The 19,367-nt window shown below is 41.1% G+C and overlaps 1 protein-coding gene across 1 annotated transcript in view; it reads left to right on the plus strand.

Moving 5' to 3' along the window:
- The first annotated feature begins 722 nt into the window (after positions 1-722).
- IQCJ (IQ motif containing J) overlaps positions 723-19,367 on the plus strand; it is a 39,702-nt gene continuing 21,057 nt past the window's right edge. Inside the window, exons 1-3 of the mRNA XM_032629386.1 lie at positions 723-731; positions 10,445-10,509; positions 17,547-17,627. Of these exons, the coding sequence (XP_032485277.1) occupies positions 723-731; positions 10,445-10,509; positions 17,547-17,627 (155 nt within the window). The remainder of the gene's footprint in view (positions 732-10,444; positions 10,510-17,546; positions 17,628-19,367) is intronic.

The raw sequence follows: 19,367 nt of genomic DNA on the forward strand, positions 1-19,367 counted from the left end.
GGAGGGGCAGATGGGGCAGGTCACACAGAACCTGATATGAGGTCCTGCTGGACCCAGGGGCTTAGGCTCTACCTATAGTTGAGGGGAGGCAAGAAGGGTTTCAAGCAGTTGACTGACCTAAGGATGGGCTTAGCATTTTAGATTGTTCCTTCCAGCAGGTGATAAATCCTCAACCAAGGACAGTGGAAACAGAGAGGGTATGACGTGGACACAATTAGGAAGTCAAAATGGCAGTACTGGGTGACTAATGGGAAATGGGTTTAGAGTGGGCCAGGAGAAGGTGTCAAGGTACAGACCCATGTTTGGAGGGGCTGGAGAGATACACCAATAAAAACCATGAAAATTACAAACATTGAGCACCTACTCTGTGCCTAGTGCAAGACCAAATGATCTACATGAATTTTAATCATCAATCCTCATAGCAATCCTTGGAATGTGGTACAATTAGTGTTCCCATTTTAAAGATGATGAGACTGAGGCTGGGTGGGGGGGGTCACCCGGCCCAAGAGCGCACAGCTGGAATGGAGCAGAGAGGGGCACCACGGGAATGACAAGAGAGACAATAATTGCTGTCCTTAGGAAGACAGGCACTTAAGCAATTTCTTTATGGGTGGCTGGCACTTTATCGTACGCAAGACACTTTAAAATATGTTATTTTAATTGATCCTCACAAAACATTGTGTAGTAGACTTTGTCATCATTTTACAAATGATGAAGGCGAGATGCGAAGAGTGAGTCAGTTGTCTAAGGTCACACAGTGGGTAGATGGCATGTCTGGTTCAGGTAGGAGGTCTGAGTACTTTGCAGACCACTATGGCTTCTGCTTTACAGGCACCATTGGTGAGATACCACTGTTGCTCATGCTATTCCATGTCATTCATGGGGAAAGATTGGAGAGGATAGATTCTGGAATCAGACTGCTCTGGTTTGCATGCCGTTTCTCCTTTAAGACCTTGGTCGAGTTACTTAATCTCTGAGAGTCTGTTTTCTTATCCAGGTAATGGGAATAATAATTGCATGTTTTGCTATTTTTATGGGGCTGAAGTCATAATTTTACAAAGATAATTTATGCAAACTGCCTGGCACCTAATAAAATTCAATAAATGTTAGTAGTAATAACAGTAGTTCAAAGAAATGATACACAATTAGCTGTGGAAGGAAATATTAAAATATACAGAATTGCATTTGCAATGAACTTGAAAGGATTTCAGAAGGTATCAAAGGAGCAATACTGGGGTTGAGAGATTAACAGTATTTTTAATCCTAAAGATGACTTTTGTTTAGGCTGGCAGTAGGGTTTATGATCAGGAGAGTTAAAGGATTAGAAATGTACTTAAAGAAAAGCAATTAGGCAACCCAATGCAACTCACTAACTGGTGAGAGTCAACAAGGTCCTGAACATGGTGGTAGTGGAGGGAATAGAAAGGAAGGGATGGGCAGGTGCTGCAGAGCATGTTAGGAGAGCTCCTCCCAGCATGCATTTGGGTTTCTTCTTCACAATATCACTTGGTGAGTACCGAAGAAACGCAAACTCATTTTCCAGTGGGACTAAGCCAAAAATCTAATCTGGACAGCATTTGCTACACTACAGTGAAATGCATTCCAGAATCAAGTATAAATGATTTGGGAGTTACATGTTGTTCTGATTGCCTGCACTTTGTTTTTGTCCTTGGCACAGGAAACCTGGACTTGGTGTATGGACTCACTTATCCACCTTTGCTATTCTGTGTGCATTCTGAGAGGTGTTTCTTTGCTGGCTTGTGTGCTTACATGTATTTGAGTTTTCTGCTTCAAGCATGGTATCTAGATTTTTTTTTTCAAAATGTAGAAATATATAAGATGCAAAAATATCTATATCCTAGTGGTTAGTATTTCTGTCTCAGTCGAGTTTTCATGGTTGTCCTGCTGAAACTAAGCTGAATTAACTTTGAGTAATCAATTTAAAATGACTACTAATAGTGTTTTAATTCCTCATATCCTAGACTTAGTAGAAGTGGTTAGACTTTTTGCAATGAGCTGGGTCTTCATTCTGTAACGGTTACTTCACAATGTCTGTGACCTAAAACTAGGAAAAGCTCTTGAGAATATCATGCACAACTTTAGGAAAAGGAGAGAGGGGACATTTAAGCCTAAAGGATGCTTTCCAACGTAACATTGGGCTGGCTCACCCTGTCTGACAATCCTGGATCCACTAGGGCTGTCTTGTGCAGCTGGATGGAGTTGTAGGTGCTTATTCAGATTAGGGCACAGGGCTGACGTGGGTGATCTTGTTGTAGGTATACCCTTCCAGGTGGATACCCTCCCACCCATCATTTCAGGAGAATCTTAGGGGCTGAAAGCATCTCAGATTCAAGGTGACCAATGACTTAAACCGTCATAACTAGGTTGTTACTTAAGATGTTTCTTTTTGGCATCTGTTCAAATGAGCTCAGGTGATTGGCCCGCTCAGAGTTGGCAGTCAAAGGCTTTTATGTCCTAATGCCTAGGAGCATAGCCTGGTTGGTCAAACAAGAATAAAGAATGAGCAACCGCAACGATTCCTATCATCATATCGTATGTTTGTAAGTTTCACTGTGTATGAAGCAATGAATAATGCTACTGAGGCCTTGCATAGTGAGGCCAGGATCACCTCACTAAGTGACTGTCACCATAAAACCATAGCCCCTCTGCATCTCATCGGACATTCAGAATGTTCTTAAAGTGCTAGAAACAGGCAAATCAATATCCCTTCTGAAGTCTACTACCTCATATATGCCTCATATGCCCATAACTTACCTGTATGAATCCTTTAAATGAGCTGTTGATGTCCTATTAGCCATTTTTTTCCTCCCAAAGAAATTCATGTTCAGCTGCAAGGTAACTTCCCTGTGTGAAATTTACAGGTCTGTCAGCCATAAAAAACATTAATGCATAATACATAAACAAAACCTATGCTCTTTTTGCAAAAAAAAAAAAATGGCAAAGAAAAAAGAAAGGAGTTTAGTCTCTGCTTTCTAAAGGGAGAAAGCATGAACCTTGCATTTTTATTTTTGATGTCTTTTTGCCTTTAAATATATGAGATGACTATTAATGCCCATATTCACAGCAGGGGAAGGAGGGAAGTGCAGTAAATTGTAAAGCACATTTACATTATAACAAGGCCCATGGAAGCATTGTAATTCACACAGTTATTTCAACAGAGGTTTGGACTCCGTCCAATTTAATTTTCTGAAGTTGGGCTGTGCAGCTGGGTCATTCCTGGTCTAATCTGGGAAATGTATCTCTTAACGCTGTGGATCAGAATGCCAGCCTCCCAGCTGTCACCAAGAGCATCATTTGCAGCCACTGAGGTCCGAGGGCAAAGCATCAGAATCACTTTATGCGGACACAGCAGCCTAGCTAGCTTCATAAATTCTGTTGCAAAGAGCAATAATCAGTATTTCATGTTTAATGAGGCAGGGCTAAAATCAGTATAGATTTTATGTCTTCTACTTTTCCAAATTATGCAAACATTAGTAACCCCTTTTTTAGTGCCCTTATTACATTTCCATTTAAAAAAGTGCAAAGAGGTGGTGGTGGAGGGGATTGAGGAAGCCTGATGTTGTTTAATTGAATGATTGAATAGTCAAAAGTAATTTTGGCTTTTAACTTTTGTTAAATAGTTACCCTTAGGTTAATCATGAAATTATTCCCAACTCAAAAATGATGTGTGTGAGTGGTACAGTTTCTGTCACCCACAGCTACACAATGAAGTAAATCGTAGATTGTTTCCACATGTTTTAAGTTACCTTAAATACTCTAGGATATGCTGAGAATAAAATGGCCAAGGCGTAAGTCAGAAAAGTTAAAAGGTTGCCACTTAGACACAAGTACGCTTTAGAGAAAAAGCAATTTTGAGTGGATTTCTGATTTTAAACTTGTCCAAAGAATATACCCTGCTCGTTTAGACGGTAAAAGTGGCGGGGACAGAAGAAAAAGAGAAGAGGGTTTTATTATTGGTCAGGTTAAGGGACTGACCAAGTGGCCACAGAGATGAGCTTGTCTAGCCTCTTAGACGTATTCTCCTGTTTGTGACAGGAGAAAGCCCTGCAGGATTAAGGTGGGATGGGGAAGCCAGACACAGAAGAACAAAATCCAGGATCCACCATCCAGGCTAACAGTTGACACCTAAGTGATGACTTCAGAATGACTCTGATGACAGTGGGAAGCACGGGCTTTGTTTGGCGAATAGTCGATCAGTTATTCCCACAATAGTACAGCCTACATTTCACAGCCACTCATAACACAGATTTCATTTGGAGAAATGAGATTAAAGAATATGGAATGCTCTATGTCCGGGTTGTATGTGAACAGTTCAACTTGCACTTTGCAGAGGGGCTTAGCCCACATGTCAAAAAGACAGAAGTTAAAATGAGCATGGTAGAAAGTGTACCCTTATCTGGTGAATCAAACTGAGCCAGAAAATTGAGTTAGGCCCTTGAGTTGGGACAACTTCTCTGATAGGGGTCAGCCATCAAAGAGACATGTTCTTCTGTTAGTTAATGTGACTAATTAATAGTATTGATTGAATTTGTTGGATTATAGAAAAGGAATGGAAAAGATAGGGCGAACCAAAGAAAACATAAGATCCTTGAGGCGTCTGAGGCAGAGTCCAGGGAGAAGACAGACGACCCACTTAAAGGGGTGATGGGAAGAGTTGAATGAAGTGACTGTATAGATATGGGCAGGGTGTAGGGAGAACCACAGGGGATGGTGAAACATCTGGGACTATCAATAGCTGGAACGGCAAGAGGAGAGAAGGTGGACTTCCCTGGTGGTCCAGTGGTTAAGACTTCGCCTTCCAATGCAGGGGGTGCGGGTTCCATCCCTGGTCGGGGAGCTAAGATCCCACATGCCTTGGAGCCAAAAAACCAAAACATAAAACAGAGGCAATATTGTAACAAATTCAATAAAGACTTTAAAACAAAAATGAAAAACATAAAAAAAGAGAAGGGGAAGGAAGGGAAGGGAAGAAAGAGAAAGAAATGTCTTGGGGGGGGCGAGAAAACGGAGTAGTTATGGTAACGTGGCTAGAACGACCATGTGAGAGAGGCTACCACCCCATGGGAGCTGTGACCTTCAGTGACGCCAACCTGTACTCCAGTAAGAGGGGAGCACAGGGAATAAATACCCCAGCTTTTCTCTTCTGCTCCCCTCTGATCGCGTGCCAGTGCCTCCCACTGCTCAAACCCTGTCCTAAGCCACAGAACAAAGGGCCCTGCTTGATAAAGTCTAATTTTGACCCTCCCAGAGCACAGGGGAGAGTGGAGATGAGTAGAGTGTAGATGGGGAGATGCTGGTCAAGGGGTACCAAGTTTCAGTTATGCAAGATGAGTAGCTTCTAGAGACCTAATATACAACAGGTACTGTAGTTAACAACACTGCAGTGTGAAACTGAAATGTGCCAAGAGGGTGGATGTTAGGTGTTCTCACCACCTCCGTCCCCCCAAAAAAGAAAGAAAAGAAAATGGTAAGTATGTGAGGTGACAGATATGTTAATTAGCTTGATCGTGGTGATTATTTTACAATGTATACATATCTCAAATATATACCTTAAATATATACAATTTGTAATTGTCAGTTATACCTCAATAAAACTGAAAAAAGTAGAATGCTAAATAAAAAAGAAAGCTACAGAATGATAAAATTTAAAAAGAGAGAGTATATCTGGAGGGGCAGAGAAAAATCACCAGAAGACATACAACATCTTGGGACCTGGGGGGCCGTTAAGCCACTAAGGTTTCTTTTCATCTCAGTCAGATCAATGCATTCAGTTCATTTATTCAACATATATTAATTAGGCACCACCTAAATGCCTCATTTGGGGAATAAACACCTCAAGGTAAATAAATCACGATCCCTGATCTCAAAGAGCTCAGTGGTGGGGTGGGACAGGTCAAGAGGCAATGTTAAAATAGGAATCACCGCAGGACGCTGAGGAAAAAGGTGAGGTACCAGACCCTCCTGTGGAGTTAGGAAAGGCTCTATGGAGGAGGGGAAAGGTGGGGGGATTCCTGAAGGAAGAATCAGAGTGGGCCAGTAGAAGAGCTGAGAACCCAATGTCCAGTGAGAGAGCATGTGAATTCAGTGTTGGGTGAAGTTTCACAAGAGCAGACTTGGAGAGGGAGTGTACGGGGCGGGGCTCATAAGGTGGGCCCCCGAGAGACAAGGGGAGATCCTGGAATCCATCTGAAAGCACTGGGGAGCCACGTTCGTTTCTAGTAGGGAAATGGCATGTTTAGATATGAAATCAGAGGCAACGAAGGCTAGTGGGAGAAACCAGTGATGGGAAAGACCAATGTGTATATGTTTTTACTGTTAAGTTAAAATAAAACTTTCTCAAGGAGTGAAGCTATGAGCAAAGGTCTGTGGAGCAAGCCAACTTCCTTATTCATCTCCCAGAAAACAAGGACACAGTTTGGAAGTACGGGCCAATTGAATTGAAGTGTTTTTGTATAGTTAGCTTAAATAAGCAAATGATGAAATCAGTCCTCTAAATTGTCAGCAGAGCAGCTGTTCAGAAAGCTCTTGTTAGTCATTGACCTTATGTTTAATATGATTTCCTAGAACGTGGATAGTCCGATTGAATGAAGTACTGCATTGAAGCCCTCCCTCCCCCTCCCCAAAGCTCCCTGCAATGAAAGGACCCGAGGAAGAGAGAGTGGCTGGCACAAAGTGCAAAAGCCTGTTCCTTCCTGCCCCCAGGTGCCCAGGGAAAAAGAAAAGAAAAAAACACACCACAGGCACACACACACAAGAGAAGGTGCTGGGACTAGCACAGTTCTGTCTCCTTCCTAGTCATGATGCAGGGGGTAAAAAGAAAAAGTTCACGACCTAAAAATCCATCTCTGGTTTTCAAGAATGACTAAGGATTCTTATCCACCCTATTTCCTTTCTGTATAAAAGTGGCTTTAAGCCTGACCTTTTCTCTGACCTGGATTTGTTGCTATGTCACTGGAGGTGGGATGGGATATGCTGAAGGATTAGGTGGGAGGAATGGAGGGTTGGAGGAAAAATAGAGGATAGAGGTGGAGACTTATTCTTAGGAACCAGGGTTTATAGGGTTGAAGGGTAAGTTTTACCTTGAAAATAAAATGCCATGTGTAAGAGTGAAAAGGATGTTCTGTCTCTCTGTCTCTGTCTCTCTCTCTTTCTATCTATATCGATCTATCCACCTATTAATCATCTCTGTCTTCATACCCAATTACCATATGTAACTGCCTATATAGTACTTGCTTCCACTTACTGTGAAAAGCACACATGTAAGAGAGTTAAATAAAGAGGTTTAAATCTCATGTATTGAAAGAGGAGGAAATAATTATACTAACAGCCTGGAGAGAATAGTTCTGGCAACTGAATATTTAATTTAGCTTAAGCTTCTGGCAGCCAAGGCAAAATAAACCACCCCTATGAGACTTATGAGTTGTTATTGTTGATGAAAAGAAGTGCACTATTTTATCAAAAGGGGAAAATATCCTCTGGGATGAAATCCTAAAATTTCATTCTTTTTATGTAAGAGAGCCTATAGCAAAATGTACAGTGTCTTATATAGCAGTTTTACAGAAGGTGCAGAAATGGTCTTCATATGAGGTCTATTTTATCCCAGTGTTGTATATAAAAGCAGCTGCCTTTAATAAAAAGGAACTGGGAATTCCCTGGTGGTCCAGTGGTTAGGGCTCCTTGGTTCCACTGTAGGGGGCACGGATTCAATCCCTGGTCAGGGAACTAAGATTCTGCAAGCCATGTGGTGTGGCATAAATAAATAAATAAATAAATAAAATAAGGAACTGAAGACCATGACCTGCTTCATCCATTAGTCTTCTCAGTAAAACATCTTTTAAAGAGACACTGCCCAAACAAAACCAAACCAACTAACCAATCTAACGATGACAACACCTGTCTAGTTCTGAACGTCTGTAGTTCTAAAGCTCATCTAGTTAGGATTCTATATTTAGTAGCCCTAGGTTATGGCTCACAGTGTCATTTCTGAGTTAGATTCTTTCAATTGTAAAAAACAGAAATCTCAACCAAAAGTGCCTAGCCAGTGAGAGACTCTACTGGCTCATGAAACTGAAAAGTCCATCAGTATGCTGGTCTCAAGCTCTAGTTTGACCTAGAGGTTCACAGTGTCACTAGGGCTCTGGCTCCTTTGCTCTGTTTCTTTGCTTCCATCCTCTTTGCTGTGTTATCTTTCTCTCCAGTTAACACCTCTCAGAGCAGCAAATAGTTCTGTTCCAGCTTCAGGGTTCCTCACACTTCAGAATCCTCATGCTCTAAAATTCAGAGGAAGGAAACAAAATTCTTCTCCAAATACTGAAATGAAGTTGAAGCAATTAACATTGGTTGAGTAACTATTGTCAAAATATAATGCTGAGGGAATTAAGCCAGATACAAAAGAATAGACAAATTTATGTGAAATTCTAGTACAGGCAACATCAATCTATGGTGATAAAAATCAGAACAGGAGTGCCTTTGGGAGAGGGACACAGAGAAGCTTTCTGGAGTGAAATAAATGTTCTGTATTTTGTTTTGGGTGGTAATTCTACCAGCGTGTGCATTTGTCAAAACTCATTGTACTGTACACGTATGACGTGTGCATTTCACTCACTTGGAAAAGCAAACTCAAGTACTCAGTGATCATGCTGGCTGATTTAAGGAGGAGTGACTGAAGTGGACTAGCAGGGAAAACAGGGAGACAGGAGACTATCACAGTTGCCTTAGCCCAGACTGAGAAGTAGTGGTCAATTTCCAGATATATTTTGAAGTTGGGACCAACATGATTAGCTGATTGATTGACTGTGGATTGTGAGAGAAGGGAGGAGTGGAGGCTGACTTCTAGGTTTCAGGACTCATATCACTATTTATCTAGGTGAATAGTAATTTTGTTAAATGACTAGGTGAATAGTCATTCGTTAAAATGAGGAAGAAGTGGTGAAGCAGGAGATTGGAGTGGGAGCGTCCAGACAGGGCAATCAAGACTTTGGTTTGAATGTGAGATGCCTGTCAGACGTGCACACATAGCTCCCAAGTGGTGGTTGTGTAAGAATGGGGTTTAGAGGAGAGGTCAGGTGCAAATATAAATTTAAAGCTGTGGACTGGATAAGACCTCCTGAGGAGTGAGGATCGATGGCAAGAGAAGAAGACTGAGGCCTGGGACAGGCTGCTGGCATGTTTCCAGAGGAGCTGAGGTTTTATAGGAGTGAAGAGGATCTGGGAGCAGCAGAGAGGGGCAAGAAGGGCCCCACCCCTCCTCCAGAGTGTGTCACACGTAGCACGTGGGGAAGAAACGGCCACCTCTAAAGACGACTGCAGGGGAGACAGGGTGCTCAGGGATCGGCCTAGTTTGTCATCAGCAGACTCCTCCATATCCTAAAAGTCTTTCCTAAACAGTTCTTTGATCTTCTTGCTCTAACAAAAACTTAAAACTTAGCTGTCCCCGGAAGAGCAAGGGTTCAGATAGAATAAGATAATTAAGGGAATGTTCGAAGCAACTGAGGAGATAGAGGATTTTGCTGATGACAGACCCTGAGTTCCAAAGGGCCCAGTGGAAAGATTAGAGGGACCGGGGAGAGGTGGGGGACCGGTCAAATTCGAGGTTATACGGTGTAGTATGAAGTTAAAGAAAATGGGTAACTTCGGAGACTTGGATGTCTGGTGGGTTAGAAACACGTTGAGACTAGTCTTGATGGTCTTTTAGGGACAAATGAGTCATTAGTGCTAGTCGGGGCTTCCTCTTGGCACTTCAGCAGCTGGTGGCGACAAGGAAAGCAGGGTGATCTCAAGGAACGGTGGTCTTCCCAGATCCAGACCTCTGTGGGCCTTCCTTAAATCCTGCTGTGACTGGCAACAAGACTGGAGACAGGCAGAGTCTCACCAGGAGCCTGGGCCGACTTCCGTCGCATTCCTGAACCAATCGCTGTGGCTGAGGGAATGGGATTACAGAGACTATGGATGCCTGAAATTCGGGGAAGGAGTGTGTGCACGTGTTTGTGTGTATGTGTGTGTCTGGGCACTGGGGCTGAGGTTACCAAGAGTTACCAAGAGACAAGAGAGGATGTTTGCTAAACGGACAAACCCAGCGCATGTTCCTTAGAACTCCTCACCCAGCAACCAGCAAACATAATACTGTTGACAAGAGTGAATCTGGGAAGAGTATGGGTGGATCCATATAAACAAATTGCTACTCTGGAAAAATAACAGGAAGCATGATCTTTAGTGGTTAAAAAAAAAAAAGTCACAAAATTTGAGTAGGAGTTTTGTATTTTAATTTGAGCAAGAATCAAATTGTATGTTTAAGCACTCATCTATTGCAAGGTCCAGAACTCCTCATGGCGATTATCTCAATTTTGTTAACAGTTGTCCTGAAATATTATTACCTATAAGTACACGGAGTCAATTTGTAAGACATTTCTTTTCTTTTTCACAGGAAGAATTAAAAAGATTGCAGAATCCTTTAAAACAAGTTAACGATGGAAAATATTTACTTGAAAAGTAAGTACAAATACTAAAGGAAATTAAAGTTGAAGTTGAAAAGCTTGCATTAAAGAAAGCTATTCGACAAGGCAACGATAAATAAGTAAATGAATCTTAGGATATCATTTTTGTTAGGACCTAGAAATGTGGCACATTTGAGATATAGTTAAATAGATTTATGGCTAGTTGAGCTACAATACACAAGCTGTACTGATTAACAGAGTAATATGATGCCTGGAGATGTCTCTGATGGTATGTCTGAGGGCTTGAAACTTAACCCTGCCCTGTCTTTGGCTTTTTAATCAGTGATGTGTATAGAAGGCAGTCATAAAATTTGTAAAAACACAAGGGTAAGACTAATAGAATGAACATTCAAAATAATACTGCAGAATGGAACAAAACTGAGCTGGAATTAAAAGCAAGAAGAAAGAGATGAAACTGAGCAGAGATAAAGTCTTCCATTTAGGTTTGTAGGAAAATTGTACAATTAGAGCATGTGCAAGATGTATTCTGATTTCCATGTGGGTGAATGCTTAGAGGTTTTTTCTGACATTAACATGAGACTGTGATTTTACATGGCTTCTAAAGATATTACCACGATACTAGTTTGATTAATAGGTATACATTGTCAAGTTAAAAGAAGAAAAAATGAGCTATCATTACTCTGTACTAGTGAATGTTTACAGATGTTTCCTCAGTGAATTCTGATTATGGCCTTTTGATATAGGCATTATTATTTCCATTTACTGATGAGGAAAGAGGCTCAGAGTGCTTTCAGCACTTATCTAAGTACACTCAGCCAAGAGTGGTGAGAAGGAGAATGAAACTCAGGTTCAATGCCACCAGAGCCCCTGCTTGTAACCGCTAAGTCCCATGGTCAAGTCCATGTGAATGTCACCACATTTGACTCTGGGCACCACATTTAGAAATCACATTGACATCCCCAAGAGCACCAGAGGGTTAAAACTGAGGGTTCTGGAACCACGTGAAACTACTACAAAGAGCTGAGGATGTGTAGCTTGAAGAAAAGAAATCTTGGAGGGAACATACAGCTATTCTTAAACATTTGAAGGAATTTTCCTATGAGAGAGGGGCTACATTGCTTTTCTTGTTCCGGAGAAACAGAACGTTTCTGCTATGTTTCTCGTTATGGAGAAACAGCTTTATGACTCAGAGAAAATAATGAATTTAGTAAAGGTTCAGCCTGCCCAACAGGGTGGACTTCTTTGTTAAGGAGTGAGCTGATAGACACTGGAAGTGCCTAAGAAGAAGGTACATGACCATCCATCTGAGATGCTGTTGAAAACGTTCCTGAAGATGGAAAAGCCTGGATTTGATTGCCCTTTCTGCTTTTGCCTGGCTTTGTGAGTCTGGACAAATTACTTAACCACCCTGAGCCCATTTCCCTCCCCATCTTTAAAAATGAAGCTAACCATGCTGGCTTGACAGTCTTACTGAGTGCGTGAAATGTGACACACAGGATAGTGACGCCGAATCCGGCTCTGTACCCCGACACCAAATTAGTTCTCAGAGACAAAGTTTTGGGTGAAGCAGAAAAGAATAGCTTTATTGCTTTGCCAGGCAAAGGGGGCCACAGTGGGCTAACGCCCTCAAAACTGTGTCCCAACCTGGAGTTGGTTGTGAGAAGTTTTACAGTGATGGTTCAAAGAGGGTGTGATCAGCTTGTGGACTTTCTTCTGATTGGTTGGTGGTGAGGTAAGTGGGAGTCAGCATCATCAAACAAATGCATCCAGTTGGCCCTGCAGATGGTGTCAGGTAGAATGGAGTTGCAGCTCCCCCTCCCTTGGGTCTTGGGTCTACGTATGGGCTTGTGGGCAGCATACTGTTAACTTCTCCCACCTGGTGGGGTTTCAGTATCTTCAGAACAGCTGAGAGAAACTGTTATGTGTATCCCTTGATGGGGAACGAGGACCCTGCCCTAGGGCTGCACTATCATTTCTTGACTCTTGCTCCTTAGTCTCCGCATCCCCTCCCTTCCCTAATTAGCAACTGTTGGAACCTGCTGGTTGGAACTTGGGGAAGGTCTTGGAGGCTGAATGAAGCCTATTTCCTGTAATCAAGAAATGGGGGACCCAGAAAGGCTTTTGTGCCCAGGAGCCCCACAGGGTCCTGCTCTGTATCAATAGAATGGTGCCTTCAATACTGGCTCCTTCTCTTGGGGGCTGTTTGAACCAGAAGGCCTCTCAGGTTCATCCCATCTCCATGATTCTAAGAATTGGCCATGTTACTACTTGAAGAACCGTTCATTTGATCAAATGAAGTTTCTGGCTTATCTATGGATTTAATTTACTCTTGTTATGCCAGGGTATTCATATTCATTAATATGAATAAATAATAAAATTGTTTGATTATCCTGCCCCCTCATCACCACCATCACTAGTTATTTGTAAACAATAATAACTGAAGATTTTTTGGCTGAAACTAGGAAGAAGATTTTTCTTCTGTGGAGATTAGTGTTGTAATGATGTTAGATCAGTGGTTCTTCATTCTGGCTACACCTTGAATCACCAGGAAGTTTAATAAAAATGCATAAGCCCCACCCCAGACAAATCAAATATGAATCTCTGGGGGTGAGATCCTAGAATCAGAATTTCTTAAAAGCTTCCTTTGTGTGATTGTAATGAGGATCTGGGGTTGAGAGCCAGTGGTTTACATGCATTTTAGATATTTTTTTAGTTATTCAGTAACCTCTTTGAGCTTAATTCTCTGAGGACACACTTTCTCTGTGATGTTCAGCTCAGCTCATTTATTTATTAAATTTGGTTATGCTGTTTTTTCATTATCGATTTTAATGTGAGAACTCCAGAAGTTTTTTCCCTGCTGATTGACCACAACTCTATATTAAACCCCTCGCTAACACCAACATGTTATCTTTCCCAGCTCTATGCTCTCAGGAAGATATGTGAAGATTAATGGTCCCCTCCCCCTTCCTTGGTTCTTTCCCTCTCATTCTCTAGAAGCCTGAGAAAGCTGAAAGCTTCTGGAAATGGCCAGTCTGCTTTGTATGCTTAATTTTCCCAGTCATGATTGAGGAATTCCAGGGATGGGATTCAGAGTCTTCCCTCAAAACACCCAGGCCTCTGGGGCAAGCTTCCCTTTCATGCTTGTCCTAACTGTGGCTACCAGTCCTAAGAATTCTACCCATTTGCCTGGAATTCTGAAGATTTTCCTGGTCTGCTTCAGGGCAGGGCTGTGTCCTTAAAAGCTGTCAAATCTGATTGAAAAATCGGTGTACTCTGAGTGAGCTGGTTAGGCATTTGATTATAGCTGTAGCTGACTTAGGCGTTAATGTGAATCATCTCAGCTACTTGAAGTGACCATAAGTTAAGTGATAGTGGTGTCATAGCAGTTGATCGGTTATTCCCCCCTTGGAATGTTACATTTATTCTGAATGCTCAACAGGGTTTTGTGGTAGACAGTTGGTGGGAAGGGAGGGGGAGCTGCAACTCCATTCTACCTGACACCATCTGCAGGGCCAACTGGATGCATTTGTCTCTGTCTGTCTGTCTGTCTCTCTCTCTCTCAGTGAAGCTTGGCATGTGCCCATAAACAGAGAAGAGCAATTACTAAGACCATTAATTAATTGTTTTTGAGAATCATTTATTAACTTAAGTAAGACCTTAGGCTGACTGCTATCAATATTTTTTGTAAATGTTGAATCAGGCCGGGTACCAGAGTAGGAAATGCATGATTGTAAATCACACATTCTTCTGATGTATAATTGCTTTATGACCCACAAGCAATTATTGACAGAATGAGCTAAAGCTATCTAATTTAAACCTACTGGTATTTGTAGTATGTAGCTTGTTGAGGATGTATGAATTATAACCCCACAGTAATAAAATTGCTAATACTATTTTAAAAATTTCTTTTTGTGAAGACTCGAGCCTTGTCTTTGGTTGCTGCATATATCAACAGGCCCCACAGCACCTCACATATACCTCTGTTGCCCAATTTGCTAGTTTGTTTGTAAGGAGTTTAACTTAACAGTATTTTAAAATATCCTTTTTATAAGGCTGTTGTTCCCACAAGACCATAGAATTATAAAAATGAGACTTTCCGGCCTACTGACACTGGATTAGGTCTCTCCGTGTTTCCCCTTTAATAACATCCATCACATTTTTAGTTACTCATTCAATATACATCTTCTCCTAGATTGTAGGAACATCAGAACAGGAAACATGTCTAGTGTTTTCATCATTGTGTCCCCCATGTTTTGCATCATTCCTGGCATAGAGGAGACCTTTAATATATCTGTAAATGAGTGAATAAGGTTAAATTAATAATGGTAAACCTGAATACCAACAGCACAGACCAGGCAAGAGTGTTTTTTTCCTTGCCCCTCAGCATCCCACCTAGGCAACCACAAAGCTGTCTTGGGCTGATGGCACCACCTAGTGGCCATGTGTGAATATATCTGATCTACCATGTTTTCCCCATCGCTTATTCCTTTCTCAAGAGAGGATACATTCATTATCTTAATGATGTCTCTAGCACAATTTTTTCTTATCTTTTTCTTTTATTTACTATAATTATAATCCTGGTCTTCATTACCTGGCTAATTTGAATACCCACCTAAATAATTTCCTTCACTCTCCTTGCTCACACCCACCACAAACCATTCTAAAACATCCCATTCATCACATTTTCCTGCTTCACATGCTTTGTTTCCCTGCAGCAACGTTTTTCAAACTGTAGATCACAATCCACTGATTGTTTGTTAAACCAATTTGATGGGTCACCCCTGGCCTTTTAAAAAATCTGAAATATATTTAAATAATATCAGAGTGCCTTACATGTAGTTGGAGAAATAATATTTCTTGAAACTTTTGTTTCAGTTTTAAACACACACACACACACCCTTACCACATTCATGTGTATTGGATTGGGTTGTCAAACACTTTATCTATGAAAACCACAGTCAGCAGAAATTTAATAAAAGACTGATATTAAATCCTCCAAGCGGTACTTTGTAGTGGTGAGACTTGAGTTTTAATGCGGTTTCTGCTGAGTTGAACATAACCTCTTTGAGCTTCAGATTTCTCAGCTCTACACTGGGGAAAATAATTCTTGATTGATAAAGGCTACTGTGAGAATTAAATGAGCTAATATAAGTAAAATGTCACGACAGTGTTTTGTACACATTGTGTGGCCAATGACTATGACTTTTCTGCTTGTACAAACCCATTTCCTTTTATGCTCCTCCTTGTATCTTCCTCTTCCACAAAATTTCTCTTTATTGTCCCCAAATAACCTGAACATTTCACCTCCACTCTTTTTTTTTCTGAAGAACATAGGTCACTTTTATAATCATTTAACAATGGCACTTCCAACCATCATTGCAGTAAAAGAATACAGTCACTGGTTTAGTTTGAGGCTCATGGTCATGGATACAAATTGCCATCAGAGACCCCAATAATGTGGGTATAGTCACTTTCAGTGAATCATTTTGCTGTCTCAATAAAGTCACAGGTGAACAAAACCCTTTAGGTGGTGCAGAAAGAGACCAGATTTAACTGGACCCAACCGATAGTTGTATCCAAGGTCCCCTTATCCTGAGTGGGCAGACCCAGTAAATAGCTTCCTACACTCCTCTCCCTTTTCTTGCATCTTCAGAATAGGACCTCAGTGGGGTTTAGTCCTGCCTGGGCCTGCCTAGGTTGCATTTCTGGTATCAATGACTTAAGTTTTTTTTTTACATTGATGTATAGTTGATTTACAATATTATATTAGTTTCAGGTGTGCAACATAGTGATTTAAAACTTTTATAGATTATATTTCATTTAAAGTTACTGTAAAATATTGGCTATATTCCTTGTGCTGTACAATATATTCTTGTAGCTTATTTACTTTATACACAGTAGTGTGTACCCCTTAATCCTCTACCCCTATCTTGCCCCCCTCTCCTTCCCTCTTCCCACTGGTAACCACTAGTTTGTTCTCTATATCTGTGAGTCTGTTTCTGTTTTGATATATTCATTCATTTGGTTTAGGTTTTAGATTCCACTCATAGGTGATAACATACAGTATTTGTCTTTTTCTGTCTGGCTTATTTCACTAGGCATAATACCATCAAGGTCCATCCATGTTGTTGCAAAGGACAAAATTTCATTCTTTTTTATGGCTGAGTAATATTCTATTGTGTGTGTGTGTGTGTGTGTGTGTGTGTGTGTGTGTATGTATATATATATATATATAATATATATATATATATATATATACCACAACTGCTTTATCCATTCATCTGTTGGTGGACGCTTAGGTTGCTTCCATATCTTGACTATGGTAAATAATGCTGCTATGAACATTGGGGTGCATGTATCTTTTCAAATTAGTGTTTTTGTTTTCTTTGGATTCTACTCTTTTGTTTTAATATCTTCTTCATGTGTATTACCTTTTATATCTCAACTTACTAATTTCTGTCCATTCTTCAAAACCGAGCACAACTGCCATAGTCACCATGAAGTCTTCCTTGACCATTGTAGCACCCAGTGATTGTCTTACAGGCTCATAGGAGCAGTGACCATACATTCACAGTCCTCCGTCTTTTTCCAGGGCAGACTGATGCTTTGCTCATAGTGGGAGCTCTGAAAACACTTCCAGAATGAAAGGAGGAAAGGTTCAATGGTAGTGACACCATTGGGAATGAATGAGGTTCTCTCTACAACTTACTAGTTGGACAATACAATGGGATTTGTAACACTCTACTTACGGTTTTTATTCCCCTGAAATGGTCTAATATTCTGCTTCCCTCTTTGCTTAAAGTAAATGATTTACATGCCTTAGATATGAATGTTGGGCTAAATGGTAGAAATCAAAAGAAAAGCAATGTTAAAAGGCAAAACAACAATTTCTTTCTATGGTATGGTTATTTATCCACCATCCATCAATAGGAACTTTTAGGACTCTATTAATAAAATGAACAAAATTGCATGTATATTTGCTTTTTCAATTAAATCTAAATTGGCAGCTTTATTGATATAAATGATAACTTCATGGATTCAGCTATATTGAGGCATTATTTCTGTTTGTAGTCACCAACTGGCCATGGATGTGGAGAATAATATTGAAAAGTATCACCTCGATCTACAGCTCTTGGAATCAAAGGTGAAAATGTAAGTTATTTCAAAGTTTACATTAAAGTTTTTGTTTTACAGTACTTGCTTTATTAATCTCTGAACTATTCTGGAATTTGGGGGTATAAGAATTACACATTGAATTCACATTTATATGTTACATATTATTTCTTCCCTGTTGTAAGTAGCAACAAAGCTGTTTTGGGCACCCAGCACCATCCACTGGATAATGTAGGGAATTATTTGACTGGCATCACTTCCTCATTTCTTGGTTTTTCCCTTTCAGGCAGAGTAACATTCTTCAGCTTCCACCAGCATTTTCCACCGCTTTTCTTCTTGGTAACTTGGTTTATTCCATCTTGGAACAACTTGGTTATTTCTACCTCAGACCATGTCTTTTACACACACAAACACACACACACACACACACACACACACAGAGCTTAACACTCTGAGAAGCATGTTTCTGGAGAATTTAAACATATCTGACCTTGGCCAGGATCACTGATCATTTACAAAAAGCCCAAAGAGGAATCTTTTAGAAAAGAAGTCACCTTGAAGACAAGAGCCTTGAGGTGTACAACTTTGAAGAAGTAAGCCATTTCTAGATTTAGGAATTGAGACGGAAATGACACAGATATGCAATATCCTGCTGGATAAAAGTGAATATTAATACACACCCCTGTAAATCTACGTTAACATTGGTTATCAGTAAAGTGCTTGCCTGTGAGCGAAGATAGGGTTGTCTCTCAAGGTAAAGTTCAAACGTGGCTTCTGAACAAGTTGGGTCCCCTGCTGGGTAGCTGTGTGTCACACTTACTAAATGAATAACGAATCAGGCTACCAAATCGTTTTATGTGAGCAGTGTGTCAGCCTCACTTCACAAGATGTTAGTTTCCAAACATACGTTGCCTTCTCCTTAGAAATGTTCTCATTAAGATAACATTCTCTTAACTGAAAAAGCACTGGAAAGGAAAGTTGGTTGTGTGAAAAATTAGAGTGATTAATTTGAATGCTGAAATGAAGTTAAGAAACCTCCCTGGTCTTTTTTAGTTTTCTGTCTTCTCCAGTCTGTAGAGACAGAGGGGCAGGTGCCAGGAGGCGGAACCAGCAAAGAAGAAAAATCTCTGTGCCTGAAGTCCAGCACCTCAGAGAGTCTGGGAATTTTATGTGTAGCTGGTGTAATGGAGGCGTCTCAGCTCAGTGAGGTGCAAACAGAATGGTTTTATCTCTTGTAATAACTCCGAACCCCATTTCCACTCACTGGAGAGGGATGAGGGAGAGAAGACTTAATCTTGCCCAATAATGGAATTTGAGTCCCATCGGAGAATTTAGTCCAGTTCAGTGACTCTTGTCTAATCTGGTTATTAAATTCTTAACTCTCACGACAGTTTGAACATCTCCCCTCCACACACATTAGACCTTCCCTACAGCTGTGCAGCCGACTCCCCTCCCTTCCCTCTCCCCCTCTCCTCTCTCCACTCTCCCCATCGTCTCCCTTTCTTTCTCTTCTCCACCCCTTCTGCTGTCACCTCTCACACCCTCTGAGTGCTAAACACCAAGGCTGCCCCAGGTTTCCCTCCGACGGTGAGCACTTGCACCCCCAGGCAGTTCCTTCCTTAGAAATAGCTCTAAGGGTTGGGACCCTGTGGAAAAGGTCACTGGGTCTCCCCTGAGCTGCACCCCTCGTTGTGTCCCTTGCCTTGCTGGCTGTCTCCCCCAGGCTGACCTTGGCATCCTCAACAGGGAGGATCTTGGCATACCCCCCATTCCTACTTC

The sequence above is a fragment of the Phocoena sinus genome, chromosome 4, assembly GCF_008692025.1.
Source record: "Phocoena sinus isolate mPhoSin1 chromosome 4, mPhoSin1.pri, whole genome shotgun sequence".
In the NCBI taxonomy this organism is placed as follows: Eukaryota; Metazoa; Chordata; class Mammalia; order Artiodactyla; family Phocoenidae; genus Phocoena; species Phocoena sinus.